This window comes from Aquarana catesbeiana, linkage group LG05 (genome assembly GCF_042186555.1).
Source record: "Aquarana catesbeiana isolate 2022-GZ linkage group LG05, ASM4218655v1, whole genome shotgun sequence".
Taxonomy (NCBI): domain Eukaryota; kingdom Metazoa; phylum Chordata; class Amphibia; order Anura; family Ranidae; genus Aquarana; species Aquarana catesbeiana.
In genome coordinates this window covers 460157613-460177891 of record NC_133328.1, presented here as the reverse complement: position 1 = coordinate 460177891, position 20279 = coordinate 460157613, and the positions used below count along the sequence as shown (strand labels likewise).

The window sequence follows — 20279 nt, the reverse complement described above, 5'->3', positions numbered from 1 at the left end:
CTACTCCTTTAGTAAATCGATCCTACACTTTATGAGGAGGCCTGATTTTTGCTTGCTTGTTTTCCTCTTAGTCAGCTGTTGTTTTGGTGGATAAAACATATATTTTCCTACTTTTCTCTTTTAGTGAATAAATGTATTGCAATGGAATGGAGACACATGATTGTGTAGCTAAGTAAATTCTTTGTACTGATTGTTTGTGGTATTGAGTACCTTTTATTAGGTGACCGGGAGTTTCATTTTGTAAACTATAGGCCAAAGGTTATATCTCTTTATTAAATGATAGCTTAAAACATAAGCCGAAATCTGATGTCATTGCAAGGAAGGCTTTATGTAAAGTCAATACACTACTTTGTGCTTTATGCTAAGGCAATACCCTGTGATTGCTTTGGTGGTCATAGAAAGCTATCATGAAAATTTTATAGTTCATCATGTGTGATGGCTTTGCTTGACTTTAGCTCCGTCAGATGAATATTTCCAGCTAGATTCCTATTGCTCTCTATCATTTTTGATACAGAGTACAAAAGGTTACTGATTACAACTGATGCTTTATGCATCTAATAAGGTATGTTGCTTTAATTCTGATTGAGTGCTCCTCATTTTACAGTATAGTTCATGAACTGGCATTGATCTTGCCTTTATGTATAATAGATGCATGAAATATATTTTTGAAATTAAGTTAAATAAGTAATTTTTGTCTATTCTTTTTGCAAAAAGCAGCAATTTGAAGTAACCCATGGCAATTGATAGGAGATCAACTTTAATTGGTTGCCACACTAAGCTGCTGAAAGCTTAATTTAGACAGGGTGCCCAGTAATTCTTAATGCCAAATATAACATGTGGGTCATGTTTTGAACAGACAGCAGGAAATCTGTAGCCTGGAAATTCGAGCCTTAGTTCCTGAGGTACATAGACACCAGTGGCGACTGGTGTTTTGTTTTTTTGGAGGACGGCGCTCATGCACCCTTAATGGACTGGCAGCCCCTGATAGACACTAGACTGTTTAGCCACCTGATAAGATACAAACTGAAAGTATTGTTTAGCTAGGATCTCATATTAGACAGTTTTGATAAATCTAAAGGAGATAGTATAGAAAAGGTAAAACGAGATGGTAATATGTATGGCCAGTTTAACAAAAAGTTGAAGGGACATTACACTAGAGGTGATATTTTAGACTTTGGTAGATATCGTGGACATACACCACCTAATGGTCTCTCTTTTGGATACTCCTGCTCACTTGCTACAAACATTAAGAGGAGGTTCTACTCTCCCAGTTGGAGCTTTATGTTATTTTACATCATGGAGGATGCAAAAGCAGCAATGAGAGCTCTCCAAGGCCGGGCAAGGGGGGATGTTAAAAAAAACTGTTAAAAAACTGAGAAACCTGGTAGTTAGAACTCCCTATGGAAGCCCTCAGTTAGGTTAGCCCTTTAAACACTAAGGTGCATATTTATAAAACAAAGAATTTGATATTCAACAAACATTCTCTGCAGGTGAGTATTCTCTTTGCTCCTCTTCATTCTTCTCAAGACCTCCTGCTCTTCAGCTCTCTAGTCATCACCTACCATTGTTGCAACTGGTATTTTGTCAGAACCTCTTCCCTCCTCTGAAACACCCTACTTCGACCTGTCTTTAGGTGATCTCTGAAAACATATCTTCAGTAAAGTTTATCCTGCCTCTACCTAACCATAACCATAAGAATTTTAATTATTTAACCACACAGGTATTACCTTTTGTTTCACTTGCCCTACTCTTTTAGATTGTAAGCTCTTATGAGTAGGGTCTTGCCTTGAGTCTTGTCTTGAGTTGCATTGCAACTCTTTCCTTTTATTTTGTAAAGTGCCGTGCAAACTGTGGGTACCATATAAATCCTGTATAATAATAATAATTCCAGATCCATCTGTTTTAAATGGCAGTGATTAAAGAATATCCAAAAAAGTCACATTCACAGACCCCTAATTTTAAATAGTTTGGGGGAAGGTCTACCAAAATACAAATAGACATTGGACAGCCATTACATCTGCACTGTAGCAATTTTATAGCTTGCTTAGTTTAGTGTTTCAGAAACAGAACCGCTAGTGGGGGTCAGGAGAGGCCAAGCCTAAGCATTCAACGGGGACCCCAGGATGCTCTACATAGTCCAAAACCATACATGCAGGCAACTAGATACCTGAATCTAATAGTTGTTCCTGGCTGAAATGTTTTAAAGTGTCCTCAGAGTCAATTTAACGTGTAACTGTGGCTAGGCTATGGACATTCAAATATCTATGATGTAGAGGTAGAGCAAGTGCTCTGGGAAGAGGTATAAAGATGAGCTGAGCCACTGAGAGAATGAGTTGAAAGATTTTTGCGGATGAATTTGCTGCAGTGTCTTCAGCTACAAGGTTCAGTGAGGGCTTGTTTTAAAGCTCATTTACTGTTTTTTATTAATATTTAAATATACAAATGTATATAGCCTGACCATAGTTTTACTTTAAAGTTTGCCTTTTTTATTATATTTATGCATGTAACTTTGATAGTAAAAAAACTGGCAAAACTAAAAACACAGCAGGGTGTTATTTAATAATTTGTTTGGCTCTTCCAGATTTATGATCTGAATAATAAAACAGAGTTGTCCCAGTTTGTTTGACACTGGTGACTCTTCATCTAAATCACAACTATGAGTTGTTACATATGTCAAAGGCTGAGTTAGGTATTAGCTCTAATCACATTCAGCTTAAAATTGGCAAGGAAGACAGTACTTCAATATCTCTTCATATGCACTCATGGAACTCGACTTGTGACTCAGGAGAAAGGCCATGCATTAGCAAGTTTGTCAGCACATCTTGTTTAAATCCACAATGCATTTAATAAAATGGTAAAAAAACATAATAGAGTGTGATAGAAAAATGTCAAGTGTGCAGATTACATGTCGCAGAGCAATCAGATTGCAGTCACAGCAAAGTACAGTCAAATAGGTAATTGAATTCTGGTTCCCGTGTCCTACAAGCTGCAACTTAACTTTGAATTTATTCTGAACATAAAAAACAGTCATGCTGCAGCTTATCTATATCATGAGGCTTACATGTTATTTCCTATGAACTGCTCAGCTCTAACCTTTGTTTTAAATGTATGCAGCATGACATCATGATCATAGCAGACACCATAGCTATACTTCAGACTTAAAACTAATTTGTTATGGCTCATTAACAACTTTATTATAATGTTATGCCAACTGCTTTCACATAACTAATTAAAAGTGTGACTTCAGTTATTGAAACTTTTATTTATACATTAACTTCTGTTCTGAGAGGGAATATTAAAAATCATATTACAGTATGTGAATCAGTAATGTAAAATTTCAATAATGCATAATAACTGAGACACATATTAACTGGGGTATATTATGTTTAACAAGAGTAACCATAGACATTAGATAACATCCTCCTGATTGGACAGTCTCCACTTTCAGGAGGAACTAGCAATTGGATATCACATTATCTAGCTCTGGCCTTTTCCTCTGTAAGCCTCCCTCTACCCCCACCTGCTTTTACATTGACGGAACAACCCTATAGGCAGGGCTTTTTTCAGCTGGAAAATGGGGGATCACAGTTCTGGCACCTTAAGCACTAAATGTACATAATGGAAAGGAGTGATCTGGGGATCTATTAATGCTGGCTGCTGGGTGATCTATTGTCTCTGGTGGGGATGTATTTTTGCGTGGGGGTCTCCTGTTGCTGGGTAGGTCTATTGTTGGTGGGGAGTTTCATGTTGCTGGGAGGGTCAATTGTTGAGGGAGAGGTCTATTGAGGCTGGCTGCTGCAGGAGATCTGTTGCTTCTGGTGGTCTATTGCTGCTTGAACAGTATTTTGTTGTGGGGGTCCATTGTTGCTGGGGGTAAGTCTACTGTTATGTGGGGATCTATTGTTGCTGTGGCTCACTGCAAAGGTTCTATTTTATCATCTTTCTTATTATTATTAACTACTTCCATACAAATTACTTAGTAGTAAAAAATGATACTTGGTTCTGTATTCTCTAAAAAAGGCAGTACTGGGAAGTGCGCAGTGGTTGAAAGTTGGAACCAAAAAATGGTGCTCAGAGGTGGGTAGGAGGCGGAGATGAAGGGTGACTCAGAAGGGAGGAGTTCCTGCACCTATTTGCTGAGAAAGAAAGCCCTGCTTATGGGTTTATGGAGATTTTTGTAAGGATTCAGATATGTTCTGCTTGTTGTGGTTCTGTTATGTATAGAAAAAGCAGAGGAAGGCAAATTCATATGACAAAACAAAGTAAACACAGCTTTATCAGGTGATCACTACCAATCATAGAGCTCATAAGCTTCAGGCCAACAGTTTTGCAAAAAAAAAACCATGTACAGAAACACTTCTAGTTTAATGAGAGACATAGTGGGAACATTTATCTACCAATTTAGTAACAAATAAGGCTGCCTCTCACGTAGAAAAGTCTATGCGTAAATTTTTCTGTGTATTTGTGACCCCTATGTGGCAGGTTTGCACAGTTCCGAGGCAGATTTATCATTGTAGATAAGACAGCGTTTAATGACAAACAATTGCACAGTTTTAAAATGAATTAAAAAGTAAAAACAACAGCGCTATTATGTGAAGGTCAGGGCCAGGTTTTATCCTATTGCATTGCTAGGTAATAATTGTAATAATGAAGGTAATAATGAATTAATCTGTAACCTTATAGAAGATCTATCTCAAACTCTATTTCACTGCTTTTGTTTAGCATTGCCCTGCTGTGTGACAGCATTGATAAATCTCCCCTACTGTATGTCTGTAAATGGAGGCTGGATGGCACGTCCTAAAGTGAACCAATGCTTTACCTGTGCACTGCAGTAGGCTGCCAGGAGCAAATTAAAATACCTGGTACTCGATTTGAAAAAGCTCATGGCTTATTCTCCTTTTTCCCATGTATCAACACTGGTGCTTTGTGATTGGCTTCTCAGCCACCCATTGCTGTCACATAGGGCTGTGGAGAAAGTCCTCAGCACTGTGGTCAGCTATATGGTTCTATTTGGAACTTAAACAAGGCTAACTCGCTTTGAAGTGTCCAACAGGGAAAGAAGGGAAGGTGACTGGTGGAGATGGAATTAAAAAGAACCATTTGTTTTTCTCTGCATGAAAATGAAGTGGTTAATATTATGTATCTGGATTCTCCTTTGTTGGAAATCCTTTTATATCACATTGGCTTTCTATCAAACTGAGAAACAAGAGACTCAGTAGGCATTCTAGTATAACAAAATCTATTATTATAATTTAGCCCTTAGGTTTAGGAGGATGGTTCATTCTTATCTGACATTTAATGTGAACACGTTAGCTAATTTAAACCTTTAATTGGAAAGTGAAGCCACAAATCCTCTTTTATGTGGCCCTTTAATGTTAATTTCTCATTGTTACTTGATTTCAGAACTTATCATTTGCCTTTCCCCAGACCAATGAAGGTAGCTCAGTTGCAAATAAGTGCACTTTCATTGCAGAGGTTACAAATAAGTGCATGTTCATTGCAGAGAGTAATCACAGTTGATGGGACTTAGTAAAGCCAGAGAAATCAGTCCCAACTTTTCAGTCCATATCTTTAAATATCTTGGTTTGTGCTTGGAATTTGTGCATAATTATCAATGAATATGAGTGGTAAAACCTTTTGCACTTGTTATATTTACTAGTCCTCCAAGTCAGTGATAAAAGGGGTGCCTGGCTCTCATACAAGAAAACATCAAGTATTGTTTATTATGTCATAAGACAAAAATGTAATACTTGTATCTTTTTTATAGTCCCTGTCCTTAAACTTAATGAGAGCAATATAAGAAACAATAACAACAACACTTGTTTCTCTGCTAAATGTGGCACACATTATGAATAAAGACATACTCGCTTTTCCCCAATTCTAAGAGTTGCTAAGTTCACTGAGCCATAATTAATTTAGCAATCTTGGCTTTCCTGCGTTTTCTCATTGCAAAGAAAATGTAAATTCTATTTCATTTCAATGACCTCATAAAATTATAGATTGATTCAGCTGATGTTCAGAGACACCAGTGGGGAAATATGAATTTCATTCAGCTTACTGATTAAGAAACAGTATGTATGACATGTGCCAATGCCACATTCTGATCTGCACACATTTAACAAATGCCTGTCTTTGTTTCATCTCCACCAAAGACTCCACCACTCTTGCATTTATTTTTCAAGTAATATAAACTAGTTCATTACCATTGGTGCTTTTAGGCAGCTTCAAGAAAAATTATCAAGTTATAAACTCTTCTGAGATTTTTTTTTTGGTCACACTTCATATAATTTTAGCACTTCTTAACCGTTGTTGGAAAACTGCATTGCTAATTTTTGTGGAAAACATCTTTAGGGGTGCTTGGATTTCAGTAGTTATTCCAATGAAAATCTTCAAACGAGGTCTCTGGTGAGGCAGCGCTCAAACACACAGTCGTCCCACTTAAAAGGGTATATAGAAGCAACTCAAAAGGTGCCGAATTACAAAGTGAAAAGGTCCAAAGTGTCTTTACTTAATTGTAATAGATCACATAAAAATGTGACACTATTACAAACAATTGAAAGCATTTTGGTCTCACTTTGTGGTTTGGCACTCATTTGTACAGTACTGTATACTTTGGGAGGCTATCGCTTTGATCTGAAATGCTTACAAGTAGAATTCTAGCACCTAACAGGACAAATTGTTTGTTACAATTGCACCAGCTCTCACACTCCAAGTCCCTGTTTTGACAGCGAGCGGGGATCTTCTCCCCTTGCTTACTACCGTTATCTGAAGAAAACACGGCTGTGCAGGGCTCTGCCCAACCAGACAAGTCATCCAATCGCGGTGCTGTGAATTGGAAAATTGCAGCTCCTAACAGCCTTTGTGGCTGTCGGCTTGTAATTCTCAGTGAACTGCCGAGGCTCTGTTGAGCGCTGTGGTAGTTCATTCTCTCTTACTGTCACTATGAATCTGCCTGTCCTTATGAGGTACAAGCAAACAGATACACGGACAAGTCTGCAGAAGCCTTTGCATGGCACACGCAATCAGCAGTGCTTTCCAGGCTCCAAGTAAAAAAATAAATAAATACACTTTTTTTTTTTAAAGGTGAATTTATCCTTTTAAAGTGGTTGTAAGAGCAGAAGGTTTTTTCTACCTTTCTGCATTTTATGCAGTAAGGTAAAACACCTTCTGCAGGCAGCTTCCCCCACAGCCCTCTCAAAATACATACCTGAGCCCAATCTCAGTCCAGTGTTGTGCAGCTTGCTATGGGGGCACCCAAGCCGAGTCACAGCTCCCTGTGTCCATTCAGACACAGAGCTACAGCCCGGCCCAGCCCCCTCTCTCTCCTTTTTGGCTGACCGACTTTAATTGACAGCAGCGGGAGCCAGTGGTGCTGCTACTGTGTCTCAGCCAATCAGAAGGGGGAGTCTCGGACAACCGAGACACTCGTGGGCATAGCTGGACAGAGATGGGGCTCAGGTAAGTATTGGGGGGGGGGGGACTGCTGCACTTAGAAGGTTTTTTATCTTAATGCGTAGACTGCAAATGCAGTGTCATTGAGCATCATGGGAAATGTAGTTCCAAAACATCTGGGGTGCCAAGGTTCACCATCACTGCCTTATACTGTCCCTCCTCTTTTTTACCCTCATATCTACATATGAAGAGTGTACACTACTTTTTTTTTATTTTACTATCCATCCTTGTTGACTTAATTACCAACCCATCATCAACAGTTGCTACCTATTTGCTGTACTTTAAAGTAGTGATTCTAGCTGTCACATTTTTCACTCACTGAAGATAAGATTTTGGTTTGGTGAAACCCACACTGTCATGTTTTTTTATGGGTACATATTGTTTTATGTGATACCCTGTTTTAACTTGTCATAATTTTTGTTAGGGTTGACCATTTGTTCATTGGTGTATGGTAAAAAGCAAAAAAGCAGATTATTTATCAGTCACAAAACACAGTTCAGAACAATTTATACTTTTCCACAAACTGCCTTCAGAACACATCTTATAAGTAAAAATATAGCTTCTTATCTAAGGTGATGATTTTGCTCACCTTTTTTAGGCACATATCCTGTGCATTTGCAGTCTACATGGTTCACAGGAAACATTGATCATCTTGACGTTGTTTCTTAAAATGTCACTTACATGTCACTTATTCATTTTGGAATTGAGTTGGACAGCACATACAAGGCTGTATGTGCAGAAGTGAAAAGGTCAATGATTAAACCAAGATGGAAAGGTGACAGTGCTGTGTGAAAGCACTGCAAGACCTAGCTGGTCATAGGTTAACATTTTAAAAATAAATCTTTGTAGACCTTTCATGAAGGAAATATAGTTGAAAAAAGTTGAATAAAAAAACAATTTGTTTATAATATATTAAAATGTAAAGCCTTACTCCAGGTACTGTAAAATGTACACATCCTGTGCTGCCCCTTGCTTGAATTAGTACAAATACCTACCTTTATTCCTCATATTTTCATATTTTCCTCCAAGCTGACTAGTCCACCAAAGCTTCTTCTCTTTACTCTTCTGCTTGTTCCAGGCTTTTCAATCTTATTATATACAATGCTTGGCCATTGATCCTGCATTTTATGGGAGGATTTTAGAGGACCTGGAGTGTGAAGAGCAGAGAAGAGTAAATAAGGAATAATTTGCCCTTATTCTTTTTCCCTAGAAAAAACAACCATTTAAACCATGCAGTGCCGGGGGGTGGGTGGGGTGCTGCATCTCTGAATTGTATGCCATCCCAGCGAATCTGTCAGCGATTTAACTTGTTTTTATATTAAAGCCCTGTCTAAAAACAAATGAAATTTTTTTTTGTTAATAAGCATTCACTTTTCACTGTAGTTGAATCAATTTGTCTAATATAAAGCAAATGCACCAGGACAATACTCCTACAGTAACCACTTTATAAATAAACCCTTCTGTTTTTGATTCCCATTCAGGGCTAAGTCCTGTCCACCTGCAATCCCCTTTTCCAATAAAAGTATCTTTATGGCTACAAATTCACTGTTAGATTTTATAATTTAAACTGTCAGATAAAAACTCTTTGGTTGCAACTGAAAGCAGCTGCAATTTTCTTTTCAGTTGAGAATTCATAGTAGGGGTATGCCATTACTACTTCAGCTAAATATAACAAAGTCAATAGTTATTTTTATAATAGTTTTTAAACTTCAATTATTGTAATTATTGTATCTCATACTTGTTCAGAATTCCATAAACCACATTATCATAATTAGAAAAGAGGGCAAGTTTTGCTGTAAACCAAAAGGCATACATCCAATTAATCAGATTAAAAAGATGTGTCTACCAGATATCACATTTTATATTCTGACCTTGAGGTTTATACATTTGGTGTGCTACTTACAACACATATTAAATATTCATTCAAAATAAATTGTTTTTTATATTTCTCAATAAACATAAAATAACACTATCTAAATGTCAAGTTTTCATATAGTATGTATAATTGAAATACTATCTGAGAAAGTGAAGTTGTTTGGTTGTTCTAATTGATTTTCTTAAATAGTACAGTACATCCAATTCTAAGTTGAATTTCAGCATTTATTTATTTAATTTTTTCTCGAAGAAAAGGGTTGGAACATCTATCAAGTCCTTATTGCAGTCTCTCTTCTTGTTGGAAAGTGGTCTCCTCATTTCTTGTTTAGTTTCTTGTTTAGTCTCATGACAAAAAAAGGGACACAATAAGCAATGCTCAAAAAAAATGGCTAGAGATTTACCTTTATGCCATTACCTAGCCCAGAACAAAGATTTCAAGAGTGGGCCTCCATATCAAATTATTTCAAAGTCCTGGACTCTGAACTCTCCTTTTAGCCCCATGTCCAATCACTGTCCAAATCTTGCCGCCTCAACCTCCGGAACATCTCCAAAATATGCCCCTTTCTAACCAATAACACAACAAAGCTCTTAATTCACTCCATGGTCATCTCTCACCTCGATTACTGCAACTCCCTCCTCATTGGCTTACTTCTGCATAGTCTATCCCCCCTTCAGCCCATCATGAATGCTGCTGCCAGACTCATCCACCTTACCAGCCGCTCTGTCTCTGCTACTCCTCTCTGTCAATCCCTCCACTGGCTTCTACTCACCCAACAAATTAAATTCAAAATACTAACAACTACCTACAAAGCAATCCACAACTCTGCCCCCATCTACATCACTGACCAAGTCTCAAAATACCAACCTAATCGTTCTCTTCGTTCTTCTCAAGACCTCCTGCTCTCTAGCTCTCTCATCACCTCCTCACATGCTCATCTCCAGGACTTTTCCAGAGCCTCTCCAAGCCTATGGAACTCCTTACCTAAATCTGTCCCTCTATCTCCTACTCTATTAGCTTTTAGACGATCCCTGAAAACCCTCCTCTTCAGAGAAGCCTATCCTACCCACACCTAACAACTGTATTTTCATTTTGTCCATCTGATCATCCCCCACAGCTACATTCACCCACATTCCCCTTTGTTCCACTTGACCCTCCCTTCTAGATTGTGAGCTCTAACGAGCAGGGCCCTCTGATCCCTCCTGTATCGAATTGTATTGTAATTGTACTGTCTTCCACGATGTTGTAAAGCACTGCGCAAACTGTTGACGCTATATAAATCCTGTATAGTAATAATAATAATAATAATAATTTCAAGAACACTAATACTTCATATTTTAAAATGTACATGTGGCACAATGTCTTTAACAATAAGGGGCAGCTGAACCTTGACCTACGGTAAATACATTGAAAAGAATGGATCTGTTATTGTTGTATATGGGCAAATGCAGCATTGATTCAGTTTCCCTTTGGGATCAATTTGAGATGTTTCATCTGAGTTTCCACACAGGTGCTTTTACCCACATCTGACATCCTTCTGATTTGTATTTGATACCATTCTAAGCTGCATCAAGCTGATTTTTAATTCCTAATAACCCGTATGGAAATGCAGAGATAAGCAATTTTGATGGGAACAGATGCCTGTCTACGCCAACCCTTGCTTTTCACTGTCTATCCATAATCATCTTCACTTTTGCTACATACAGGTTTGGTGCTTTATAAACAGGTGTAGAAATTACCAATGGTAAGCAGCAGATTAATAATAATGGTCATCAAGTAAAAAAGCTATTAATTTTTCATGTCTTTATTAGTAACTCTATAGATATATTTGTGTACTCTGTTTACTTCTAAGAGAGGCAACATTTGTTTAGTATTCTTCCTTTTCCAGATACCAGTAAGTTTGAAATGCAAGATTGTATTAACATGCAAATGTTATGGAGCATATTTATAAAGTAGTAAATGTGACTTTCACCAAACTTGCACTGTTGTTGAATCAATCACTGTCATTTAAACCGCAGGAAGAGTCACCTGCAGTTAATGTTTCATGTATGTTAGATTCAATGCTTACTAAACATGCCCCTATAATTAATACTTGAGCCAAATGAGATCCATTATTGAGTTTTTAGATGATTTTCCAAGGTTAAAATGTTAGAAGATGGGTTATACAGACTCTCATCTTCAGCTAGATTGTATATGGTACATATAAGACAAAGGTGCAATATTTGATGAACGAAGAACTTCCCCTTCACAATAAAAAATATGTTCTACATACATGCCCTCCTGGCACTAATAAATGCCCCCCCCCCTTTCCTTTCTTGTATTGTGTGCTGTAATAACATGAATACAAGCCCTGCAGATCTAACATTCTCCCGCATCACTGTTCTGCTACATGTCCTCTCTCTTAAGCCTGTCTCTATCTGGTTCCTGCAACCAGCTCCCAGTGATGTGGGGCCATGTTATACACATGCGCAGAAATCTGGCATGATGTCTGTTTACATAGTGTTTCTATAAATGGATGGTGCCTCCTGAGATATGGACGTCACATATCCCTCTGTTCATAGAAGGACATGTAAACAGACACAGCAGAAGATCTCTGTCTGTGAATGTGCAAGATTTGGTGCCGCCTCTGAGTGGAAAGTAATGCCTCTTGGGATATGTGATGTCAGTATCCCAGGATGCAGCAGGAGGAGAGTGAACCTTTGTTCTTGACTAAACAAGAATGGCAGCAAGGAGTGGGGCCAGGAACAGGAATTAAAAAAAAGTAAATAAAATAAATAAATAAGGGTTAGAAATTATAAAATGTGAAGAGGGAAGAATAATTAGACTGTTGGAAAGTGTGATTTTTGAGTGAAGGTCTGCTTTAATAAAATTTGACTCTTTTCTATTTATTCTTACTTTAGGCAGCTGTACCTTTGATGAGCCATACCAGTCCTGTGGATATAGCCAATGGGAACGCAATGATCTAAACTGGGAACAGGTCAATACTTTGAGGAAGCCACACACAGATTCTTGGATGCCATCAGGTTTGTCAAAGTGAAATGTTTGAATTTAAGCATATAATAGATGGGGGCAGGGTTGGCATTAGACTTAACCTCCTATAATGATAAAAAAAGTGTTTTTTCCCCTTTTTTTTTTACAGGGTGTGTTTTTTGGAGAATGGGATGTATTTGGGGTAGTTTGTTTAATTCAGTGTTCTTTGTATGTGAGTGTGTATTTATTTGTGCATATGATTAATATTTGTATACTGTTGCTTTAAATTGTTTATCCTACTTTTTTTTCCTTAAATTAATCTAATGGGGAGGGGGGGGGACATTTTTTTGGCAAAAGAACAGAATTAGGATAGTCAAATTGAGCTTCATTAATCGTTAGGAGCCATTTAAAGCTGAATGCACTCTTAAAGACAGCTTAAATTTTGCCTTCCCCACTGAAAATGGCAACATTTGGTGTGAAATCTTGTTTTTGTGTAAATTAAAAAAATGAAACATCTGAATGTTGCTTATCCCTAGTGTACCAGTATGCCTTAAGCTGTCCATTATTTGGTATAAAAAGACCACTATTCTTTAGCTTGGGGACACAACTTAGCACTAGTTATAGGAACAGTGATGGAAACCCTGTCAGCACTTCATTTCAGGGCACACATTGCAAAGGTATAATTGATGCTTGGACAACTTCTTTTTTACATATTTACAATTTTAAAGCCAACCCAGTGATGCTTAGTGATTAATTAGGTTAATATTTTGTATTTGTATAGTTAACTTTTAATTTTCATTCCCAATTTCTTTATATTAGTTTAAATATTGTTAATCATTTCATTACCTCATAATGGACTTATTTATGTAGAGATGGAGTCACAAATCATTAATACAAAGAATAGTATAAGACATGAGCAATATGCCAACTTTGGAAAAAGTCTCAGCACACCCTTTGAGCCTCTGAGGTGTGTAGTTTCTAACATTTTTTTATGTGTGTTCTTCTACTATAGCAGTTGTATGACAGAATGACACTTAGGGATTTGCTGAACTGTACAAATGCCATTATATATGAAATCATTCCATGGAAGGAGATACTATAGGGTCCGTTTAGTTTACTTCAACATATCTTACATTTTTTTCAAGGTTCTTTGGGTTATGTATTACTTAAAGGACTCTTTTTAATTATTATTATTATTATAAATCACAAAACTCTAATTTATCTTTGGGATTATCTGTATTCTGCATTCAGATTCTTGCACATATTTGTTGTCACAACCAGGACCATCTTTGGGTAAAGTTTTAGTGTCATATCACTAACACAGAAAACTATATGTAGTTGATATACACAAGTATTCTTATGAACATGAACACAAACCACTTAAAGCAATACTAAAGTCTATTTTTTTTACTTACCTGCTCTGTGCAGTGGTATTGCACAGAGCAGCCAAGATCCTTCTCTTCTGGGGTCCCTCTTTGGTGCTCCTGGCCCCTCCCTCCTATTGAATGCCCCCACAGCAAGCAGCTTACTATGGGGGTACCTGAGCCAAGCCACAGCTCTGTTTGTCCATTCAGACATGGAGATACAGCCTGGCCCCGCCCCCTCTCTCCTCATTGGCTCATTGGCTCACTGACTTTAATTGACAGCAGCGGGAGTCAGTGGTGCTTCGCTCCTCTCTCAGCCAATCAGGAGGAGAGTCCCGGACAGCTGAGTCTTTCGTGCAACATCACTGGATCGAGATGGGCTTAGGTAAGTATTAGGTGGGTTGAGGGGGGCTGCTGCACACAGAAGGCTTTTTATCTTAATGCATAGAATGCATTAAGATCAAAAATCTTCTGCTTTTACAACCACTTTAATACCTGTTAATTGGTACAATTGATAAAAAAATTACCCAGACTAACTCATATGCCCTGTACACACGGTTGGACATTGATCAGACATTCCGACAACAAAATCCATGGATTTTTTCCGACAGATGTTGGCTCAAACTTGTCTTGCATACACACTGTCACACAAAGTTGTCGGAAAATCTGATCGTTCTGAACGCGGTGATGTAAAACACGTACGTCGGGACTATACACGGGGCAGTAGCCAATAGCTTTCATCTCTTAATTTATTCTGAGCATGCGTGGCACTTTGTGCGTCGGATTTGTGTACACACGATCGGATTTTCCGACAACGGATTTTGTTGTCGGAAAATTTTATAGCAAGCTCTCAAACTTTGTGTGTCGGAAATTCCTATTGAAAATGTGTGATGGAGCCTACGCACGACAACAAGGTCCTATCACACATTTTCCATCGGAAAATCCTATCGTGTGTACAGGGCATTAGACTTATACACATAATTATGCGTTTCATAATATGTAACCAGTGACTTTGGGCTCTCTGAACAATTACAAATCATTATATGTCAAACGAAAAGCATCTTGTGAACAGAAAATAGATTTTCTTAGAGCAATGTGTGTCAAATGATGATAGCTACGTAAAATAAATGTCATTGCACCCCCTTTGGCACAGGAAACAGTCACTTAAATATATGTCAATTAATCAGTGTAGCTTAGTTTTTACAGGGCCTCCCAAATGTAAAAAGCATTATATGAAGTAGAGGAATAATATATGAACTCATTTTGTATGGCAAGGATCAACACTAACAGCAGATAAAGAAAGTTTTAAAAAAATCACACAAGCACTTTGCAATATATATATATATACTGGAGCAGTTTTGCAAGGAGGAATGGGAAAAAAACCCAGTGATGTGGCAAGCTCATAGAGACTTATCCAAAGCGACTTGGAGCTGTGATTGCTGCAAAAGGTGGCTCTACAAAGTATTGACTTAAGGGGGGTGAATAGTTATGCACATTGACTTTTTCTGTTATTTTGTCCTATTTGTTGTTTGCTTCACAATAAAAAAAAAAAATCTTCAAAGTTGTGGGCATGTTTTGTAAATTAAATGATGCAAATCCTCAATCCATTTTAAGTCCAGGATGTGAGGCAACAAAACACGAAAAATGCCAAGGGGGGTGAATACTTTTGCAAGGCACTGTATATAATATCCATTTTGCCAAATATATAGAAATGCAGCCCTTACCAGCCTCGGAGAAGGAGCAGAAATTTCCTACATTTCTCAGCATTCTGCTCATTCCAGATTCTGGTGACATGGACACACAGTTGTAATTAGCTCCAATGCAATCCAGTCCAATGTTATCACAAGGCAAGTTTCCCTGATACATTTTCTTTATGTTTATATGTGTTTGTGTGGTTAAGTTTACATTGCTCCTTTAGTTTACCAGTCTGCATGGCCAGTAGAGAGGGGGGAAATGAACCAGACAACGTAAGCTAAGATTTACTTATAACTTCAGTAGCCTAAATCTGTGGATCTACAGATCATTTTAGCATTCATCTGTGCTTGGATCCTCTGTGCCAAATTGTAGGAGGCCCCCCAAAAAATGATATGGTGCTTATATGCCTGATTTGGATCAGAGAAAATGGACAAAAGGTGACAGAGATCAACCCTAAAAAAATGTAGGCACTAATTGCATAATAGAGTGCCCTGAAGAATCAGGAACCACATTAGAAAATGTTATATTACAGGTGCAACTTGAAAACAACTGCCCCAGGAAAACTGTGGCTTTTATTTCTTAATTAATGTCTAAGGCAAAGGTTGTTGTTTGTAATTTAACAGTGAATATAAAGTTTACATCCATAAAGTATAATATAAAGTTTTTATTTCATACTTCTTATGGAAGTTCCACATGGATGCAAATCATTTCATCTGTACATTTTCTTTTGAAATATAATGTTCATTCATGTATTACATCTAAATGAGTAGCGGTGATTACAAACTGCTTGTCACAGAAAGGCAAAATCAGTTAATCTAGATGCAGGCCAGCATGCTGTGCTATATCGTTCTTTGCATAGCATGAAGCCACGATGTTGCACCATGTCAATATATCATCTTGTAAACAGAAGTTCCTTCTAGTACTAAAGTTGGTATCTGAAGCCCCAGTGTCTGTAACGGTGCTGTGTGACATTTGGCTTTATTTTGCAGCAGTCAATATTTCATCTCTGTACATAGATACTGATAATTATTTCAGTCCATCACACAAACCTTGTGTGCAAATCAATTCCTTTGCTAATGCATGTGACTGTATGAGCTGTATCATTCCATGATGCCTTCACTGATAAAATACTCAGAAAATTTCTCTATTGATCTATGTTTATTTACATTATATGGGAAAAATAAGATCAAAAGAAAAAACTAGAAAATAAGATTTTGTAAGAGTCAAGGGTATGAGTCAAAGGTTGGAAACCTTAATGGGGTTGTAAAGACAGAAGTTTTTTATCTTAATACATTCTTTGCATTAAGATAAAAAGCCTTCTGTGTGTAGCAGCCCCCCTAATACCCACCTGAGCCCCATCTCTATCCAGCGATGCCGAGTCCCTCGGCTGTCCGGGACTCTCCCTCCTGATTGGCTGAGACAAAAAAATCAATGTTAGCCAATCAGGAGAGAGAGGGGCAGGGCCGAACAAGAGGGAGGGGCCAGGAGCGCTTAACCACTAGCTGACCAGGTTGGCTCGGCTGGGCAAGTCCCTGTAGCTGTATGCGCCCACCGGTCACGCGCATCGGCTCCAGGGACACGCCTGCCGCGTGTACCCATAGCCTATGCGCGTGCCCGGTGGGTGTGATGACTGCCGGGCACACGCGTTTGCTGGTGACAGAGCGAGAACCGGCATCTGTGTGTGTAAACGCACAAATCCCAGTTCTCTCAGGGGAGAGGCGACAGATCGTGTGTTCATACTAAGTATGAACACTGATCTCTCTCCTCCCCTAGTCAGTCCCATCCCCCCTACAGTTAGAACACACCCAGGGAACACAGTTAACCCCTTGATCACCCCCTAGTGTTAACCCCTTCCCTGCCAGTGTCATTTATACAGTAATCAATAGCTATTTTGATCTCTAATCGCTTTATATATGTCAATGGTCCCAAAATAGTGTCAAAAGTGCCCGATCTGTCCACCACAATGTCGCAGTCATGATAAAAATCGCAGATCGCTGCCTAGTATAGTAAAAAAAATAATAATAATAAAAATGACATAAATCTATCCTCTATTTTGTAGACGCTATAACTTTTGCGCAAACCAATCAATATACGCTTATTGTGATTTTTTCTTACCAAAAATATGTAGAAGAATACATATCGGCCTAAACTGAGGGAAAAAAATGTTTTTAAAAAAATAATTTGGGATATTTATTACAAAAATGTAAAAACAAAATCTACAAAATATTGTGTTTTTTGCAAAATTGTCGCTTTTTTTTTGTTTATAGCGCAAAAAATAAAAACCGCAGAGGTGATCAAATACCACCAAAAAAAAGCTCTATTTGTGAGGAAAAATGGACATAAATTTAGTTTGGGTACAATGTCGCAATTGTCAGTGACGTGTCACAAAAAATGGCCTGGCCAGGAAGAGGGCAAATCCTTCCAGGGCTGAAGTGGTTAAGAGGGACCTGAGAAGAGGAGGATCCAGGCTGCCCTGTGCAAATCCACTGCACAGAGCAGGTATGTATAACATGTTTGTTATTTAAAAAAAAAACAAAAAACACGACTTTACAATCACTTTAAAGTTGGAGTAAACTCCCATGCATAATTTGTACCTATAGGTAAGCCTATAATAAAGCTTACTTATAGGTACTGTAAATATGTCCTAAACATGCACCGTTTAGGAGATATTTACTGTACATGCAGCCAGTTTGTCACCGATGCATGCGCTCTGAAGGAACGGCACCCGGGCTTCTCTTTCAGAGTCCTGTGCCGCAAACGGCGGCTCCCGCGTGCATACGCGAGAGTGACGTCGGCTTGGGTCCGGCCACTCACACAGCCGGCGTCTGAAAACCCAGAAGGAAGGCATGTAAAGATGGAAGCCTTGTCAGCGGTGACAGCTCCCTGCTAGAAGGGCCTTGTTCTAAGGTAAGTTTCACATAATGTGCATACTAACACATTATGGCTTTACCTTGCAGGTTCCAAAAAAAAAACAAAAAAAAAAACACAGCGGTTTACTACCACTTTAATCTTTATTTACAGTTTTTTTTTAATTCTGTATATTTTTTTCTTTATGCAAGGTATTTTAAAGTAGTTGTCTACTTTTATCTTGTTGGTAACCTTCAGTATGCAAGGGGTCCCCAGCGCGACCACCCCCTGGCATGGGTTGGTCCAGCATTTTCTTGCTTAGAAGAGAGCCATCTGAAGGTGATGAGTTTTTTTTTGTGTGTAGGGTGTGGAATTGATTGAAAGCACTGTAGTATGGTTAAGGGGCAAAAGCTCTTGCCATAATATACAAGTACAGTATGTTCAGCATACATGCAAATTATTGCAGACCTACCTTGTGCTTGCCCCACTCCAGCACTGACAGCTCTAGATTCCTGCGCTGTTCCATCCCCAACTGCTGCCAACTTCTTTACCTTTTCTTCTGGATCTAGTGTATTCTGTCTTTTTTTTAGATGTTTTTAATAATGCTTTAGAAGTATTATAAAATATACTTAAAAAAATAATTAATGCAGAACTACTGCAACATCAGCAGCATATTCTATACAACATACAATCAATGTAACGAAAAATGAAAAAACTTCTGTGTATGACATATACGCAAATATGATAAGTTCATTCAATAAAATATATCCATAACCGTACAATAATAAATCCCACCAATGTGATAACACTTTGTGATCAATAGTAGTCTTGTGTACTTTCTGAGGAAGTCCGAGATTGGACGACACTTGCCAAAGGGGTGGGGTTCCAAGGTTGATGACATCATAATGGCAACCACTGTGAGCCTGGTGAATCCCTAACTTCCTGCACATGTCTGCTTTACCTTGCCACTCTTAAAGGGGCATACCCACTGGCTGAGGATAGCCTGTCATCTACTTTGTTCTTAAACTTTTTGCCCCCAAAAAAACCACAGTTTTTGCGCACACCAACTTTAAAGAGCCCTACCTAAGCTGGCCAAAACTCAAATCCAGCAGTGACCAGAATATGTGGCCTACCTGGAGGCAGAGCTGGGTTGAGGATAGTGTGCCAAACTCCTGGGCCTAACCCTAATCCCTCTTGTCTGAGAGTCTTCAACTGAACTAGTCTTTTTACATTAATTGGTAACCTCTCTTGGTCACTTGGGGTGTGATCTCTTAGGCGGAGAGCTATTGTTTACGCTTTCATACTGCAGTATTTTTCAATGTGCACCCTTAGAGGTGCCCGGGTTTGTTGTATTAAAATAGTTGTTCTGCTGGTTTCTCATGTGTTGTTGAACTAATGATTTACCCTGTTATATTTCTACTTTGGTTTGCCAACTCAACTGTTTATCTCTTCATAACCAGTGTGTGCCCTTCTTGTGTGACTGCTGGTATTTCCCAGCCGAGATATGCTGGTGGTGCCAGTGAGAATAAGGTCCTGGCTAGGGCCAGATAATGAGCAGAGGTCCCAGTATCACCAGCGGCTCCTACAGGGGTAGCACTATATGCTGCAGCTTTTCTCATTACAGCACTGAAATTGTACCAAGTGATAATAATAAAAGCAGACCCACCAATTTGGAATTTACATTTAGTGGAGAATCAGGTTTGTCTAGAACTTGATGTGGCCTAGGTGTATTTTGTGAATTGACTGGTTTGTCTACATTTCACCTTCAGTATTACTGGTATTTTTGTAGATATTAGCGTACTTCTTTTAATCCCTTTCAAAGCTAATAAAGTTTAACACAAACGTGGATTTACCTCTAGGGCAACTAAGAACACAAGCTAAATGAGGACACATTGAAAATAAATAATTATAATGACTTCATGTCCAATAATGACTTTCACATTTTCAAATAGTGAGTTGGCCTGATTTGTATAAGTAAACTTTTTTGCACTTTGTGTTTTTTTAAATTTAGTTTTTATCTCAATATGACAGTCTATCGTTTATACAATTGATAAAATGTGTTTTAAATTATTGAAAAA

At 38.3% G+C, this 20279-nt stretch overlaps 1 protein-coding gene across 10 annotated transcripts in view; it reads left to right on the top strand.

The window, feature by feature from the left end:
- PTPRM (protein tyrosine phosphatase receptor type M) overlaps nucleotides 1-20279 on the top strand; it is a 1075005-nt gene that overhangs the window by 239320 nt on the left and 815406 nt on the right. For all 10 annotated transcript variants that reach the window (XM_073631370.1, XM_073631374.1, XM_073631369.1 and 7 more), the window contains exon 2: nucleotides 12226-12348. In XM_073631370.1, the coding sequence (XP_073487471.1) occupies nucleotides 12226-12348 (123 nt within the window). The remainder of the gene's footprint in view (nucleotides 1-12225; nucleotides 12349-20279) is intronic.